This window comes from Podarcis melisellensis (genome assembly GCF_964234715.1).
Source record: "Podarcis melisellensis genome assembly, chromosome: 2".
In the NCBI taxonomy this organism is placed as follows: Eukaryota; Metazoa; Chordata; class Lepidosauria; order Squamata; family Lacertidae; genus Podarcis; species Podarcis melisellensis.
The window spans coordinates 17,729,575-17,748,130 of NC_138529.1; the positions used below are offsets into that span (position 1 = coordinate 17,729,575).

Genomic DNA, 18,556 nt, shown 5'->3' on the forward strand with positions numbered 1-18,556 from the left:
GATTCTTGTCTTTATGTTCTAAGTTGGATACGTGACTGTAAATTTTTAATTTAAAAAACCAAATAAACTTAAAAAGGAGTCCAACAACATCTGGAAGGCCCATGGTTTCCCCAGCACTGCTCCTAAACTTACCTGTTTCTAAGACCTTTGGAAAACGTAATCTTTGATTCTTCAAGAGAAGTCCATGATAATATTGTCATGGCTGGAGAAGCAGCTACCAAAGAAGCAAGTGTCTGATTTGTAATTATTGGGGGGTGACAGTTTGCCACTCATTTTAGATGACACCGTTATATATGGTAACACCTGGCCATTTAATAATCAGACAGTTCTCAGAATTCACGCTTCTGGCTGTGTATTGACAGTTTCTGGGATCGAATCAAGTACTTCATTGACAGTACAGTGCTTACGGCTGCTGAATGCAATTACCTTGAAGGACACTTTACTAAAGCATAAAAAAACAGGTTTACAATCAGGGCTTTTTTCCTTCCTTCCTTCCTTCCTTCCTTCCTTCCTTCCTTCCTTCCACCTTTCTTTCTTTTTTGAGCCAGAACTTGCCGGAACCTAGTTCTGGCACCTCTCAGGTGGGTGTCATTGCCATTTTAAGAGCATGAGGGAGGAGTTTGTGGTGATTTCCGGCACCTCTTTTTCAAGAAAAATAGCACTGTTTACAATTATTAAATGAATTGTGGTGTGTGTGTATACACACATGCATGAGAGTGCTATTTAATTTATTACTTATACCCCGCCCATCTGGCTGGGTTTCCCCAGCTACTCTGGGCAACTTCCAACAACAACAAAATGCATTAAAACACCAGTAATTAAAAACTTCCCTAAACAGGGCTGCCTTCAGCTGTCTTCTAAACATCAGATAGTTGTTTATTTTTGACATTTGATGGGAGGGCTTTCCACAGGGTGGGCGCCACTACCAAGAAGGCCCTCTGCCTGGTTCCCTGTAACTTCAATGCTCACAGTGAGGGAACCACCAGAAGGCCCTCAGAGGTGGACCTCAGTGTCCGGGCTTGTACGATGGGAGTGGAGACGCTCCTTCAGGTATACTGGGCTGAGGCCGTTTAAGGCTTTAAAGGTCAGCACCAACACTTTGAATTGTGCTCCGAAATGTACTGGGAGCCAACGTAGGTCTTTCAAGACTGGTGTTATATGGTCTCGGCAGCCGCTCCAGCAAGATTCAGCTGAAAAAAGACACACACACACACACAAACATGGAAAATCATTCAAATATACATATAGATCCTCTCTCTGTCTCTCTCTCACACACATATTTCTTGGGGCTTGGTCAGCTGACAGACCTCCTGTCCCTGCAGAGACTTGTAGGATCACTGAGATTATCTGGGGAAATTTTACTTCAGGCACTACACCTTACAGACTATCAGGGTGGGGACCTGAAAACAGGAGCTTTCTCCTGCTGTCCCTGTACTGCAGAATGCCATTCTCTCTGCCATTTGTGAAAGAGCAAACATCAGTTGCTTCAGTTGTCTTGCAGAGACTTATCTTTTTGCCCATACTGTTGCATTAGTTTTAGGTTGTCTTTTTTAAAATGCATATCGCCTCTATATTGTACCTAATATATATGAATATTGTCATAAATAATAAATAATTTATTATTTATTGATTGATACCCAACTTTTCATTATCGGAGTCCATTTTTATAACAGGCGTCCCTTCAGAAATGCAGGTCCATGTTATGCTTGAAAGTGCTGACTGAGATTTGTGATGGGTTTTTATTTTGTCCCCCCCCCCGACATCCATCTAGGTCTGCCTTATGGATGGGAAGAGGCCTATACAGCAGATGGAATCAAATACTTCATCAAGTGAGTAGCACTGTCAAATGTCTGAATGCAATTAATAGCATTATCTGGAAAACAGTGGACAAAAATGAAATGCTTGTGTTAGTAGGGAGTGGGGTGGTTAAAAGGCTTCTGGCAATATAAAAATGTGATCTACATGTGAGGTGCATGTTTTAATAAATGTGGTCGCTGGGCTGGGCGATATATCGTCCCAAACCTGTCTGAAGTCCATATCGTGATATTAGTTTCATAATTTTTGACCTGGCAATATATCTCAAATCAAGACGTGTGTTTGTGTGTGTGCCAATGGTTTTCTCGATTCTTTCAGCCCCTGTGACCTATGCCTGCCCCTGCCTCATGCAAGGGGTAGCGGATCGCAGGAGGAGGTGCCACAAAAAATTCGCTGTGTGGGAAAAACCGTGTAGCCAGCCATAGCTCCATCCTTAGTTCAGACATCGTGATACTGTGAAGTTTAGCTGGTGATATATCATGATGTTGAAAAGCAGATATCTCCCAGCTCTAGTGACCAATGTGTTATCTTTCATGCAGGTAGCAAAATCAGCTTCCAGCTGAACTGCTCTCTGAAATATAACAGCAATGCATATCTGTAAAATTAAGGTGCTGAGCTGAAATGTAACTTCTTAAGTTTAAGTCGTGACAGTTCAGTCAGCGGGACTTTGGTTACCAAACTGTTGGAGCACGTTCCTTTGAAACACCAAACCATTGGAAACACAGCTCTAGTCTGTTCCTTTGAAGCACCAAGATAAAAACTAATTGAATAATATCTTGCTGGGTTCTATGATTGTGGTGGTTTTTTTGTAATATACCAATAGTATAGTCAAAGCAATTTTCTCATGGGGAGACACGAAATCGGAGGGCTAAACACTCCAGTCACATCAATAACAGCTGTACTAAAATAAAATTGGAATTATGACGTATCGTGAGTCTCACTGCGAGATGCGAGGTGATTTTAAGATCCTTGGCATAACCTGATATCCTAGTTGATCCAACCTCTCTGTTGGCTTGTCACACCTTACCCCTCCTCTAGGTGGGTCAGTATTGAGAGGGCAGCTGTGCCTCATCATACACTCCAATACTGGTTGTAGGCAAGGGGTTTTGGCACCCAAATAGTGCAGGCATTGCTATAGGAGTCCAGATTTTTCCTTTCATTAAAAATAGTGCCAGTCCAAAACATTATGTTGCCTGAAGTGAAGCCCAAATGGTGCACATAATAATTTATTATTTATACCCCACCCATCTGGCTGAGTTTCCCCAGCCACTCTGAGCGGCTTCCAGTCAAGTGTTAAAAACAACACAGCATTAAACATTAAAAACTTCCCTAAACAGGGCTGCCTTCAGATGTCTTTTAAAAAGAAGATAGCTGCTTATTTCCTTCACATCAAATGCGAGGGCGTTCCACAGGGCGGGTGCCACTACCAAGAAGGCCCTGTGCCTGGTTCCCTGTAACCTCACTTCTCACAATGAGGGAACCGCCAGAAGTGTCCGGGCTGAACAATCACATTTTATTTGTAAAAGCCTTACTGCATCACTCAGACACCAATTCCTGCCTTCATCTAACATACACCCTCCCATGTTGCCAACTGAAACAGCTCACTTCACCAAATGGGCGGGGTATAAATAATAAATTGTTATTAAATTATTATTATCCTGCGTTGTAAACTCAGCCCTGATTGGAAGGTGCATTGTAGTCACAAACTTGGATATTATTCAATCTATCTTTGCTATACCCGAAACTCATGAAAAATATATCTATGCCAGGCATGGCCAAAGTTGGCCTTCCAGCTGTTTTGGAACTACAGTTCCCATCACCCCGACCACTGGTCCTGTTAGCAAGGGATGATGGGAGTTGTAGTCCCAAAACAGCTGGAGGGCCAACTTTGGCCATGCCTGATCTATACAGTGCACAAGATCTCAAAACCAAAACAACGTAACTAAACAAAATGGAAGGAAAACACATGGAAGAAGCTGAAGAGCAGAACAGGTTTGCTTGGCAAAAAGAGCAAATTATGTTCCTGAGGAAGCTTGCTAAAATGAGTGCCTAAAACTCTCATCCAGCTTTGTTTCACTTGGTAGAGAATTCCATAACCCTGATGCCACCACACTAAATGCACAATTCATGGTTGAGGACGATCTAACACTGTCAGGGACCACCAGATGTACATCGGTGGTGGATTTCAAAGATCAGGCCACAGTACAGGGAAGAAATGTGGTTTTTAAACCACATTTGAACATTTTAGTGGGGCTAATAATGCTTGTCTGGATACAGCTCCAAGGCTAGGTGAAAAAAGATCACTCAGCTGCTCAGCATCTTTATTTGCTTGTTCCGATAGAAGCAGTGATGCGGGTGGCACTGTGGTTTAAACCACAGAGCCTAGGGCTTGCCGATCAGAAGGCTGGCAGTTCGAATCCCCGTGACGGGGTGAACTCCCGTTGCTCGGTCCCTGCTCCTGCCAACCTAGCAGTTCGAAAGCATGTCAAAGTGCAAGTAGATAAATAGGTACCGCTCTGGCAGGAAGGTAAACGGCATTTCCGTACGCTGCTCTGGCTCGCCAGAAGTGGCTTTGTCATGCTGGCCACATGACCCGGAAGCTGTACGCTGGCTCCCTCGGCCAATAAAGCGAGATGAGTGCCGCAACCCCAGAGTTGGCCACGACTGGACCTAATGGTCAGGGGTCCCTTTACCTTTACATATAGAAGCAGTGATAGCACCTCCTGATATAATAAATAGAATTGTAGAGTTGAGAGGGATCCCAAGGGTCATCTAGTCGAACCTCTTGTAATACAGGAATCTATTTGCCCAACGTGGGGCTTGAACCCACGACCTGGTAGAAGAAGTTCTTCCTAGGAGGCAGGGCTGGGGTGAGAAAAACTGAGGTCTCTGCCTCTTTGCTCGCTTGCATGTTGTGTATGTGTGCCTCCCTGCCTGTCTTTCCTTTGTCATAGTCAATAACAAGGCATCGCTTCAAAATGTCCAATATGCTCAGTGTTCTAATAGAAAACTCACATCATCAAAGAAAAAAAAGGGAAAAAACATTAAGGGGAAAATATGTATATGTGGGGAAAGTGAGACAATCTGTGCAAATGAATTGCTTTTAAAGATCCCTCGTGAGATGCAAGCCAGAGCTGACATTGAGAAGATTTTGCGGTAACACACCATCTGAAACACAATGTCAGATTTCACAAAAACTTGAAAAGGGACGATCCTCTGGGAAGTGGTTTTTTTTAAAAAAAGAAACCTGCAAAGAATTAAGATCCAGTCCTATTTCCCCATTTGTTCTTTCGTCCTCCACCAAATTAAAGGGTTTCCTTAATCATTTTCTTTGGGGGGCGGGCTGATCCTCAATGAATTTCATAGATGCAGGGCCTCTTGAGATGAATCAAATGGACTTGAAAGAGAACTGGCAGCTGTAGGAGGATCTTTAAAGAATTTCAAGCACCGTCTTTGAAAAGACTTTGTGTCTCATCAGGGCCTGGTAGCAACTTGAAACGAGTGGCATATCTCTGGAGGGTTCTCCACATAACCCAGGACTCTCAGTGCGAGAGAAAGTTTTATGTAGGCAGCCCCACTGAAGAAAATATGTACATGCTTACCTTTGTGTGCATGGGGAAGCCAGGGGATTAGAGTGATGTGGCACCTCCACTATCCTGGTTATTTTCAGCTGTTACTGCCTTGCATTGTCTGCTGCTTCTTAGGATGCCATTTCTAGCATCCTTCTTGCCTTCCTGAGTCTGGTACCTGTGCTTTCTTTAGCAAAGAAAGAGAGCACATATTTGGTCAATTAAAAATGGTTTCCTGACAAACTCTGCAAAGGTCAGATTCATGTGCTTTTCCAGGCAGCAGCAGCAGCAGGAAGAAACAGGCAGTATGACTTCGGTTCCCAAATGGCAAATGTTTCACAATTATTTGTATAGAAGCACCAGTGTTGCTTGCTTAAGCTGCGCAGTCTAAACTTGGTGCATCCGGCTTAGACTGCCTTGCTAGTAGCATGTGGAATGTGTGAGAGAACAAAGAGTTTGGTAACCTTTCCTCCCAAGGTGAAACAAAGTGATCTAGCTAAGCTGGGCAGGACAGCCTACTCTGTGGTCTTAACCCCTTCATGGGTATCCTGCACACCTACACCACAGGCTCCCTCCATTGACTGGAATGTGAGCTGCATCCTGAATGCATGATCTGTGCCCTGAAATAATTGTGGTTACAGATTACGTGTTCAGCATCTATGCATAGTGTGTGTGTGGGGGTGCACATATAGGGCTCTGTGCACAGTTGGTGACTGAAAGCCAGGGAGTAGGGCCAGCAAGTTCATTTCCGCCCTGACCCACTGAAGCAAGGCAGCCACCCCACAACCCTAGTGAGTTGTGACCCAGATTTCTGCAAGAAAGCCTCTGTCCGGTGACAAAGGTATCCTTTCTCTGGAGGAGAACTTACTTGGAAATGCTTCTGATCAGATGATCCCATTCAATGGGCTTTGATATAACTGTTGTGTATTTAAATAGGGATTAGTGGAATGGTTGGTACTTAACTGCACTCCTGCTAATACTATAACCCTCTTGTACTGCTTGGCTGCGAATTTTCAATCCATTCTTTCGCTCTCTGGTATTTGGAAGAGCGGCAGTCATGAGGAGTTTAGAACTCTTTTACCACTGGTTTCTTTCCAGAGCACAAAATTAGATACAGGAACGTGTCTTGGTTGTCATGACAATCATAATTCCCCCAAATCTCTCAATTCCTGATCTGCACTGCATCTGAATCCTCTAAACCTTATTTGGTTCTGTGCTTTGCTCCATATTGCATAGGAACTGGAGGTGGCTGTGGATTCAAAAAAAGGGGGGAGTATTTAGTTCACTGTGGGGTAATGGGGTCCTTTAAATGTTTGGTTCAGTACCAAGTACGTAGCCAGTAGCTTGACTCTATTAATTTGGGTAGCCGTTAATTGAATGCAATAAATGCTCCAGGAGCATGGCAGCTGAATATCCCATAAGCCTGGAAGAGCATGCTGCTTAAGTTTCTATAAATATCTCTGAAGCAGAGTGGTGTAGCAGGATGAAGCGCTGCATGAGGAATCAGAGCTTAGAAGGAGCTCAACCAGCTGGTTTGTGTTGCATGCGACAGTGGAGCACATTCAATGTGGATAACAGACAGGAATGAAACATTTATACAAAGACATGCTGATGACTGGGAAAACATTTCTGATCCCTATGAGCTAGAACTGATAAAAACAATAAAACATTGAAGCATTTAAAAAAACAAAACAACCCAACCCATCCAGCATAATTCATAAGGTCCCTCATGAAGTCAGATTCTATCTCTACTTGATCATCCAATTTATGGAACATTATTTTGACTGATTCACATGACAAGAGTCACACAGTAACGTCCGAAGGTAACAGTCGCACAGCTCAATCTGGCATTATGATTTCCCCGGTTCTAAGCAGTTTTGGAGGTCAATAATGTGAGGGACGTGTGTGGCTCCGTGGGTTAAACCACAGAGCCTAGGACTTGCCGATCAGAAGGTCTGCGGTTTGATTCCCCGCGACAGGGTGAGTTCCCGTTGTTCGGTCCCTGCTCCTGCCAACCTCACAGTTCGAAAGCACGTCAAAGTGAAAGTAGGTAAATAGGTACCGCTCCAGCGGGAAGGTAAATGGCATTTCCATGTGCTGCTTTGGTTTCGCCAGAAGCGGCTATGTCATGCTGGCCACATGACCTGGAAGCTGTACACCGGCTCCCTCGGCCAGTAAAGCAAGATGAGTGCCGCAACCCCAGAGTCGGTCACGACTGGACCTAATGGTCAGGGGTCCCTTTATGTGAGGCAGAGGTAGGGAACTGAACCCAGCCTGCAAGCCAGATTCTTGTCTTCCCTCAACCTCTGTGAGCCCAGTTTGACAAAACTGCATAGTTCAGTAAGAATGGGCTTAGAAGTGTGTCATGAGCTCCTCGTGACCTTTCTGAACCCTTTCTGAGCAGGATCATACAGCTGTCATAGGATAGGTCTTCAGTGTCTTAGAGAAGCCTGTGCTTTTCCTTATGTCTAGTAGAATATATTATGCAAAATAGGGATACGGGTGGCACTGTGGTCTAAACCACGGAGCCTCTTGGGCTTGCCGAGTGGAAGGTTGGTGGTTTGAATTCCTGCGACGGAGTGAGCTCCTGTTGCTCTGTCCCAACTCCTGCCAACCTAGCAGTTCAAAAGCACGCCAGTGCAAGTAGATAAATAGGTACCACTGTGGCGGAAAGGTAAACGCGGTTTCTGTGCGCTCTGGCTTCTGGTGTTGCGCCAGAAGCGGTTTAGTCATGCTGGCCACATGACCCGAAAAGCTGTCTGTGGACAAACGCCGGCTCCCTTGGCCTGAAAGCGAGATGAGCACCGCAACCCCATAGTCACCTTTGACTGGACTTAACCTTCCAGGGGTCCTTTACCTTTATGGTACCTATTATGCAAAATAAGTAAAGGACGCAAATTATGTGCAGATCATGGAAACGGGCTTTTCACGCTGTGGTTTTGGATTGTCTTAGTGGAGATTAAGGTTTCAGACATGTTGTTGTATCAGTTCTGCTCATGTATTCCCCCCCACACACAATGGCATCCCCTATTTCTCTCTCTAAGATTTATTCTGATTTGCCCTTTCTGTAGAAAATGCAATACGTTAAAAAAAGGAAAAAAGAAGAAGTGCTGGCAACAGTCCATTTGCAAGATCTGAATAACCTGCTGACTATATTAATCTCCCACCTGGACCAGCTCTAAAGAGCATGTGGGAGGGAGACAATTGCAAACCGCACATAGTTTTGAATGGGCTATATTGCAGGCACAGCAGCAAAGAACATAGTAGCCACACCTGCACGTTTCGAAGCAAGCCACCGCAGGCAGTCTCTTCTATCCTCCTACCGTATTCAGCTTTGCCATATTGTAGCTCAGCATCATGAGACTAACTCTCCAAAGTAGGCAAGGTCTTGCTATCCTCCCACGCTCGCCCACCGCTTGCATATGTGTAAAATTTCAAAGGATTTTTGCCCCTATCAAAATTTGCTTTGCTATCTGCCTTAACGAAACAAAAAAAGCAAGCTCCAGCTCTTTCCAATACACTGTCTACTGTCAGAGGTAGCAATGTTTTAGATGAGTATTCCTCGAAGCCACTGTTCAGAGTAACGCTTCCTGTGACCTGGAAACTGCTTTTAAAGTGAGGCCCTTTGCCAAAGAAAATGTGAGTTGAACCCCTAATATCTTAAGGGGGTTTTTTCTACACAAACATGAGAGAGAGAGAGAGAGAGAGCCCTTCATTTGCAAAAACGTTTGCAAGCCCTACCAGACTTTGAAAAGAAATATCAGTGCCACTTTTCTTTTGCAAGATGCTGGTCAAAGTAGCTGAACAAGAAGTAACAACAACAACAACAACAACAACAACAACAACAACAACAACAACAATTTATTATTTATACCCTTCCCATCTGGCTGGGTCCCCCCAGCCACTCTGGGCGGCTTCCAACAAAACACTAATATACAATAACCTATTAAACATTAAAAGCTTCCCTAAACAGGGCTGCCTTTAGATGTCTTCTAAAAGTTTGGTAGTTATTTTTCTCTTTGACATCAGGTGGGAGGGCGTTCCACAGGGCGGGTGCCACTATCGAGAAGACCCTCTACCTGGTTCCCTGTAACTTGGCTTCTCGCAGCGAGGGAATCGCCAGAAGGCCCTTGGAGCTGGACCTCCGTGTCCGGGCAGAATGATGGAGGTGGAGACGCTCCTTCAGGTATACTCGACTGAGGCCGTTTAGGGCTTGAAAGGTCAGCTCCAACACTTTGAATAGTGCTCGTGTAGGTCTTTCAAGACTGGTGTTATATGGTCTCAGCGGCTGCTCCCAGTCACCAGCCTAGCTGCCGCATTCTGGATTAGTTGTAGTTTCCGGGTCACGTTCAAAGGTAGTCAAAGCTTCAATCCCATGCACAATTTCCCGCGAGTAACTCCCACTGAATGCGGTGAGGATTACTCATGAGTAAATATGCCTAAGACTGGGCTGTAAAATAACCAACCCAACAGCATGCGAAACTAGGGATCCAAAGCAGACTTAACTGACCCACAGCAAATGGATCCCGGTGCTGATTGGAATATGGCTCCCCTTTGGAATCTGCAGCCCACCAGATCACTGCAAGATGGCCCAAGGCTTTTATTTCCATATATTACCTTCCCTTCACCCTAAAGCTCCCACCTCCTTTTCACTCTGCCATAGCCCCCTTAGTGATTCTGAACACTTTATCATTTATAAATCATCTAAAAGTGATTTCACAATTTCAGTAAAACCATATACAGTGGTACCTTGGTACTCAAACGCCTTGGTACTCAAACAACTTGGAACCCAAACACTGCAAACCCAGAAGTAAGTGTTCCGGTTTGTGAACTTTTTTCAGCAGCCAAACATGCTCCGTTTTGAGTGTTACGCTTCTGATTTGAGTGCCACACTTCCGTTTTGAGTGTTACGTTGAGGTCTGTCTGTTTTTGTTGTTTATTTTGAGTTTTTGTTTTGCGGCTCTTTTTTTGTGACTGTGTGGAACCCAGTTTAGCTACTGGTTGGTTGGTTGGTTGGTTGATTATGTGACTGCAGTACATTGTTTATTGCTTTCATTTTATGGATCAATGGTCTCGTTAGATAGTAAAATTCATGTTAAATTGCTGTTTTAGGGATTGTTTTTAAAAGTCTAGGACGGATTAATCCATTTTGCATTACTTTCTATGGGAAAGTGCACATTGGTTTTGGAATGCTTTGGTTTTGGAACAGACTTACGGAATGGATTAAGTTTAAGAACCAAAGTACCACTGTATAGAACAAAAGAATGGATAAAAACATTGTAAAATGGTTACATATATAAAAGTTTCAAATCCAATGCAGGTTCCGACCTGGAAAAATATCTGTTGAAAAAATAAAATCTTAATAGATACTGGAAAGACAGTAGAGGTTGTGTCTGTCTGATATATTATGGGAGGGAGATTGAAATGGTAGCTGCCACCACACCAAAAGCCCAATTCTGACATCAGGCAGAATGGACAATCCTGATAAGATGCTGTCTTCAGCTGTCCTCTCCCGCAGAGCAGGGTGATCGGTTGGGTATACATACTGCATATACTTAAGCAGTGTATACCAAGGCCTGTAAATAAGCATGTATCCCTTTTCGTGGGAGATTCTGGTTGCAATAACTTGAAAGACCTGGAGCAACCTTATGTATCTTGAGATGCCGTTTACAATAGGTAAACAGTCTCTGCGGCATTATAAAGGCAAAAGAAGAGTGGAGGTTCTGTTGGTCTTCTCTGAAACCATCAGATACACAGGGTTGTCTCCAATGCTAGTCTTACCCAGAGTAGACCCACTGAAATTAAAAGTCATGACCAACTCAAGTCCATTCATTGCATTGGGTTTACTCTGAGTGGGACCAGCACTGAACACAACTCATAGCATCTCAGTCATTCTGAACACTTCAGATGGAATCAATGAGCCTCCTCGGCCATTTAGTCTGGTCCTAATCAGGACTCCCTTTGCCCCTCATCCCTACCAATGCTTCACCTAACTAAGGGGTGGAGAAACTATGATTCCAACTCCCATCAGCCCCAGCCAGCATGACTAATGATCAGGGATGATGGGTGTTGTGGTCCAGCCAGCAACATCTGGAGGGCCAGATGTTGGCCTTCCTTAACATAGCTGCTCCAGACACCCTCTCTTCTGTTTATCACAAGAATTGGTGGTCATTGCTGCCACCGCCAGCCTTTTTTCTTTTCTTTAAGCCACTGCTTCCTTGCCTGGCATCTGGTTCTTGAGGATTCCTGGTCCATTTCCCATTCTTTCCCATAGCATTCTGTCCTTCCTTTGTTCCCTTGTTGTCCCAGCACAGCCCAGGTACCTGCACCAAGGTGGAATGGCTAATGGTCAGGTGAGCCTTGCTGGCTTTCTTCATCCTCAACGGGTGTCTCCCCCCTTTTTTTTTTAAATCCAGAATTCTCCTGTGACCCCAGGCCAACTGGCTACCAAATAAACAGAAGTTATTAAAAGACATGTTGATGTTTAAGGTCAAGCCATCTGGTTTTGATTGTAGAAATAAGTAACTTCCCAAGCTGTCGGCATGTTCTGGGTCCCTTCAAATTGTCTCTGCCAGCTGCTCCTGAGAGAGATTTACTGTACTTGCTTCGCTTTTTGTTCTTTTGCTTTCTTTGGACCTTACATCCCCCTGCAAATCTGGAAAGCAGAAACATTGCGATGAAGACGAAAGTGATTTAATCCTACGGAGGGTAGCAAAACCAGCCCATCTCTTGCTTTTTCATAAGGCAATACTATGTTTGTTTATCACTTTTGGATCTCACCCTTTCTCCCAGGAGCTTAGAGTTCTTCCATAAAACTCTCCATAGCACTAAGAGCCAAACTACCCAGTTGTTGTGCAACTCTTGCTGAATAATATTTCTGTAGTCTGCAGGAGATGCACTACATGTTTCAATGATCCCTCCCATCAAGCTCCTTTTGTACGGAAACTTCCCATGTCACATGTCAGGGAACTGACATCTAAAGCGCCGCAGGTGCAAAGGCTCCCTGAGGTTGAGAGAGCAGTAGCAGCGGAAGAGGGAACCAGTAGAGGGCGAGCAAGAACTCCAAGGGAAAGTGAGTCGGAGGGATGGCTCAGAGACGCTTCAAGCGAAACCAGTGGGGAGGTCTCAGGACCTCCTATAGGGACACCCACACCTCGACGGAAACTGTCACGCCGAGAGGCCAGACGACGTGTTTCCGTTAAGGAGCTTTTATGTTGGAAACGTTTCCGAAAGCAGCCACTTTCGGATTCTACTAGTGATTGACGCAGCCATGCTGGAGGGGCTCCGTCACAGGCAGAGGTTTGAAAACCTGATCAAACTCTGAGGGACTTGCATTTTACGCACAAGCAGCTCATCGTCCCATCACAGCAATCCGAAAGTCTCCGAAAGCCAGCTTGTGCAGAGAGAAGCATCATGAGCAACCCAGCCGGAACCGGGGGTGCAGGAGCAGCTGGAGGGGGTCCAAGCCTGGAAGAAAGGTACAGAGCGTTGGAGATCCAGTTGGCGCTGCAAACGGCGAGGCTTGAGGAGAGGAGGGCTCAGGATGCAGAAAAGGGAAAGGAGAAAACCACCCCGCTCGCCAGAAAGGTACCAGGATTGGTGCAGAAATTCGGGGGGGATCCCAGGAACTATCATGCCTTTAGAACAGAGATGCAATACGCTCTAAACTTGCAGTTTGATGACTTCCCCGACGAGGAATCGCGAGTGGCGTATGTGATTGGCCATCTCGAATCCGGGGCGAAAGATTGGGTTAGACCCCTGATGGCAGCGAATAATGAGATCTTAAAGGACACGAGGAAGTTTTTTCGTGCCATGGACCTGATGTTTTCCAGCGATATTGAGCAGGGGGTGGTGCGAAGGCAGTTAATGGCTTGCCAGCAAGGAAGCAGATCTGTCCGTGAGTACTGGACTGAATTTACTATGCTGATTCATAAATTGGGGTGGGACCTATCGGCGGAGCCCATCCAAATGCTTTTCGAAGAGGGGCTTTCTTCAACCGTCAAAGATGAGCTTTCCCGGGGGCCCAGGGCGGAGTCTATGGACCAATTAACCAAATCTGCGCTGGCCATAGGAGCGCGCCAGGAGGCGAGGGCTTTGGAAAGGCGGGAAGGGAAAGGAGACCGTTGGAGGGAGTTCCGCATTCCAGACATTCCAGAGCCATCTTTCCCGCCGGCAGAGCCGATGGAAGTTGGAACAGCGCGGGCGCGCGCAGTTTCAAATCCCAGTGAAGGGCGGAAGAAGGAGGGAAAGAGCGCCAAGAGATGTTATCTCTGCCAACAGCCAGGGCACTTTGCCAGAGTCTGCCCACAAAGAAAGGAATGGCAAGGGATGGCAGGAGCTGTTGGGGGAAAGGAAGAGGAAAGCAAGGAGCAAGTAAAAGCCAACGCCTGGCTGCCACCGTCGGGGCACAGCAGCCAGGCCAAAGAGCAATGAAAGTGCCCATGCCAGAACCTCCCAGACCTGCTTTAGTGATAGAGGTGTTACTAGAACTGCCAAACGGACACCCACTAAAGGTCAAGGCGCTTTTGGATTCAGGCAGCTCCTGTAATTTCATGAGTAAGGAGTTTGCAGCTGAGCACCAGATACAGACCATCCCTTTAAGTAACCCCTTGCAGGTGACTACGATTGACGGCAGAGAGCTGTTGGGGGGAGAAGTTAGCCAACAGACTGTCCCGATGATAATGAGAGTGGCAAGGCACACCGAACAGATAGCGTTTAATGTGGCCATCCTGGGAGGAGCGCCCATCATTTTGGGGATGAGCTGGCTGGCGCTACACGATCCGCTAGTGGGCTGGCATCAGAGGGTGGTCTCCTTTGGGTCAGCGCATTACCTAGAACACTGCAAGGAGGGGAAGGTCTCGGGAGGAGACAGAGTCACCCTAGCGGGGATGGAAGTGATGGGCAAAGGGAAGGTGCCCCCGCAATACGCAGATCTGAGCAACGTATTCAGCGAAAGGGAAGCAGACAAACTGCCACCGCATAGACCCTTTGACTGTCAAATCAACCTACTCCCAGGGGCCCAACTCCCAGTAGGCAAGCTGTACGCCATGTCAGACAGGGAGATGCAGGAGCTGAGGGAGTTCATTGACAAAAACTTGAAGCGAGGTTTCATCAGAGAGTCCCGAGCGGTGGGGGGCAGCCCAGTGTTTTTTGTGGACAAAAAGAACACAGACAAACCGAGACTGGTGTGTGACTTTAGGGGCCTCAATGCCGTGTCGGAGCCCCTGGCTTTCCCTATGCCCCGAATTGACGACATTTTGACCAGAGTAAGGAAGGGAAAGATTTTTACAAAACTGGACCTGCGGGGGGCGTACAATCTGATACGCATAAGGAAGGGAGATGAATGGAAGACCACCATGTTTACCCCTTTGGGAGCCTTTGAATACCTCGTTATGCCCTTCGGTCTACAAGGGGGCTCCGCCTGTTTTCAAGCTTTTATAAACCACGTTCTGGGACCTTTGCTCTACAAGAACTGTGTGGCCTTTTTAGACGACGTGTTGGTGTATTCGGAAGATGAGGAACAGCATGTGAGGGGCGTTCGAGAAGTGTTGGGCAGGCTGCAAGCCAACCAGCTGTGGGTGAAACTGGAGAAGTGCCAGTTTCATACCAAGGAGGTGGAATTCCTGGGGTACCGCTTGTCAGACAAGGGATTGGCCATGGATCCAGGCAAGGTTCAAGCGGTACTGGAATGGAAGACACCGAAGACCAAGAAGGACGTGCAAAGATTCTTGGGGTTTGGGAACTTTTATCGGAAGTTCATCAAGAACTTTGCCCACTTGACGGCGCCCATCACCGACTGCCTCAGCAGCAAGAAGAAATTTGTTTGGACGGTGGAGGCGGATCGAGCCTTTGAAGAACTGAAAAGGGCTTTCGCCTCGGAAGAACAACTTCTGCATGTGGATTTACAAAAACCCATGAGAGTGGAAACAGATGCATCCGACCGGGCTATAGGGGCGGTCCTTCTTCAACCGGGGAGGAGTGCGTCGGAGTGGAGACCGTGTGCATTCTTCTCGCGGAAACTGAATAAGTCCGAGAGGAATTACACGGTGTATGACAGGGAACTACTTGCCATTCACGAAGCATTCCGGAGGTGGAGACATTTATTAATTGGGGCACAACACAAGGTGCAAGTGTGCACCGACCACAAAAATTTAGAGTATTGGAGAACAGCTCGAGTGCTCAACCAACGACAAGTGAGATGGGCACAGGAATTCTCCAAATTTAACTTTGAGATTTGTTATGTGCCAGGCCCAGAAAACGTCAGGGCGGATGCGCTCTCACGCAAACCAGAATATTGGGAAGGGGAGGAGGTGATCGAAGAGAGACATGTCATCCCGGAGGACCGCTGGGTGTGTGGGGCGGCGCTGGTGGGGCAACGGGAACTGGTGGAGGAAACGGAAAATGATGAATATGCCCAGGATAAGCTCAGAGGTCTCAGGGGGGAGGGCGAGAGCCCCGGAGGTTTTGAGGAAAGAAATGGGGCATTGTATTACAAAGGGGCACTGTATATACCCGAAGGTGAATTGAGGGGGAGAGTACTCAAGCAGTTGCATGATAGCCCCACGGCGGGACATTTTGGGCAACACAAAACCATGTGGTTGGTTACCAGGGAATTTTGGTGGCCTAAGGTGAGGGAAGATGTAAGGGAGTATGTAAGAGGGTGTGACCAATGTCAGCGAGCCAAAGGGGAAAGAAGGGCGCCGGCAGGGTTATTAGAACCTTTACCCACACCAGAACGGCCTTGGGAAGCGATATCAATAGATTTTATGACGGATCTGCCAAGGTCCAAGGGGAAAACAGCCATCATGGTAGTAGTAGACCTGTTAACTAAGATGTGCCATTTTGTAGCATGCTCACATGCAGTCACAGCGGAAGAAACGGCGAAGTTGTTTGTGGAACATATCTTTAGGTTGCACGGGGCTCCCTCGAGGGTGATCTCAGATCGAGGCAAACAATTTACTTCCAGGTTCTGGAGGAAGCTCATGAGCTTGCTACACGTGGAAGTTAATTTTTCAACTGCCCGGCACCCTGAAACCAACGGGCAGGCGGAAAGAGCAAATGGCATTCTTCAACAATATCTTAGGTGTTATGTCAATGACAGAGAGAACGATTGGGTCGAAAAGTTGGCGTTGGCAGAATTTGCCTACAATAATGCGGAGAATGTGTCCACAGGGATGAGTCCCTTTTTGGCTAATTACGGGTGTCACCCCAGGGCATTTCCAGGGGAAGGAGGGGAGAGATGGAGCGTTCCAGCGGCTGAACATTTTGTAGAAGAGATGGAAGCCATCCATCAGCAGCTCCAGCTCAACTTAGAAAGGGCCAAGGCACAATATAAGAAGCAGGCAGACAAGAACAGAAGGGAAGGTGAAACCATAAGGGTGGGGGATCAAGTGTGGTTGTCAACCCAAGGGTTGCCGTTCAAAGGGGGTTGTAAGAAACTGAGGCCCAGAAGATTGGGACCCTTTGAGGTGATTCAGCAGGTCAACCCGGTAGCTTTCAAACTCCGATTACCCAACCACATGAAATTGCACCCAGTGTTCCACAGGTCGTTACTGTCACCATACAGGGGGGGACGTGAAGGGGAGCACGTCAGGGGACCAGCCTTGGAAGAGAGGGAACGCCGCAACCATGTAGCGGAAATCCTCGATTCCAGGTGGAAGGGTAATCAGGTGGAGTATTTGGTGGCGTGGGAAGGGGAACCGGAGTCAGAAAACACCTGGGTAAGTGCAGAGGAAGTCAATGACGAGGTTTTAACAGAAACGTTCCACCAAAGGTTCCCGAGGAAACCTCAGCCTATAGCAAGGTTTAGGAGGGAGTATTTCGGCACCACCGATGAGGAAGAGGAAATGGAAGGGTTCACGGAGTCGGAGTTGGAAGATGGAGTGGACTCTGATGACGAAGAGTACCTAGAGAGTAGGAACAGCAACAAGTGGAAGGAAGTGTTCGCGACGTCGGAAGATGAGGGAGGTTCTTTCAGGGGTTTTACCTCCTCACCGCCAGTAGGAGAGGAGACGGGAGGGGGTGAAGGGGGCCCTGGAGGGGAGGTGGATGTCAGGGAACTGACATCTAAAGCGCCGCAGGTGCAAAGGCTCCCTGAGGTTGAGAGAGCAGTAGCAGCGGAAGAGGGAACCAGTAGAGGGCGAGCAAGAACTCCAAGGGAAAGTGAGTCGGAGGGATGGCTCAGAGACGCTTCAAGCGAAACCAGTGGGGAGGTCTCAGGACCTCCTATAGGGACACCCACACCTCGACGGAAACTGTCACGCCGAGAGGCCAGACGACGTGTTTCCGTTAAGGAGCTTTTATGTTGGAAACGTTTCCGAAAGCAGCCACTTTCGGATTCTACTAGTGATTGACGCAGCCATGCTGGAGGGGCTCCGTCACAGGCAGAGGTTTGAAAACCTGATCAAACTCTGAGGGACTTGCATTTTACGCACAAGCAGCTCATCGTCCCATCACATCACACATAACACATACTGTATTTTTCACTCTATAGGACACACTTTTTCCCTTCCAAAAATGAAGGGGAAATGTGTGTGCGTCCTATGGAGTGAATGCAGGCTTTCACTGAAGCCTGGAGAGCGAGAGGGGTCGATGTGTACCAACCCCTCTCGCTCCCCGGGCTTCAGGCAGCTATCCGCAAGCCTTCAGAGCATGGCGGGAGTTCCCGTTCCCAGCCCCGCAAGCTCCGGGAGTGATGGCGAGGTTGCGTGCAATCTTGCCGCCGCTCCTGGACCTGTTTTCGGGGCTGGAGTCGGGAGAAGCTCGGGCTTCCCCAGCCCCGTGGCTAAAAAGGAAGCCAAGACAGCAAGCGGGATCCGTCCCGCTCGCTGTCTTGGCTTCTGCCAAAGCTGCGTGCAGCCTCTCCTGGCTGGAGAGGTTGTGTGTGGCTAAAGAGGAAGCCAAGACAGCCAGCGGGGTGGATTTTTTCCCTTTATTTCCCCCCAAAAAACTAGGTGCACCCTATGGCCCGGTGCGCCCTATGGAGTGAAAAATACAGTAAGTTCTCTTGTAGCCTTCCTGACATTTAGGGTGACATTCAGTGTGCTCCTCAGACCGGACCCACTGAAGTTAATGGACATGACTAAATTGCGGTCATTGATTTTCATGGGTGGGATTCATCTATGTTGTTGTGTGCATGGAACAAGGTCTGCTCACACAACAGGACTTCTTCT

The 18,556-nt window shown here is 47.1% G+C and overlaps 1 protein-coding gene across 1 annotated transcript in view; it reads left to right on the top strand.

Moving 5' to 3' along the window:
- Positions 1–18,556, top strand: part of STXBP4 (syntaxin binding protein 4) — a 137,968-nt gene that overhangs the window by 101,638 nt on the left and 17,774 nt on the right. Inside the window, exon 17 of the mRNA XM_081899069.1 lies at positions 1,772–1,829. Coding sequence (XP_081755195.1) covers positions 1,772–1,829 — 58 coding nt within the window. The remainder of the gene's footprint in view (positions 1–1,771; positions 1,830–18,556) is intronic.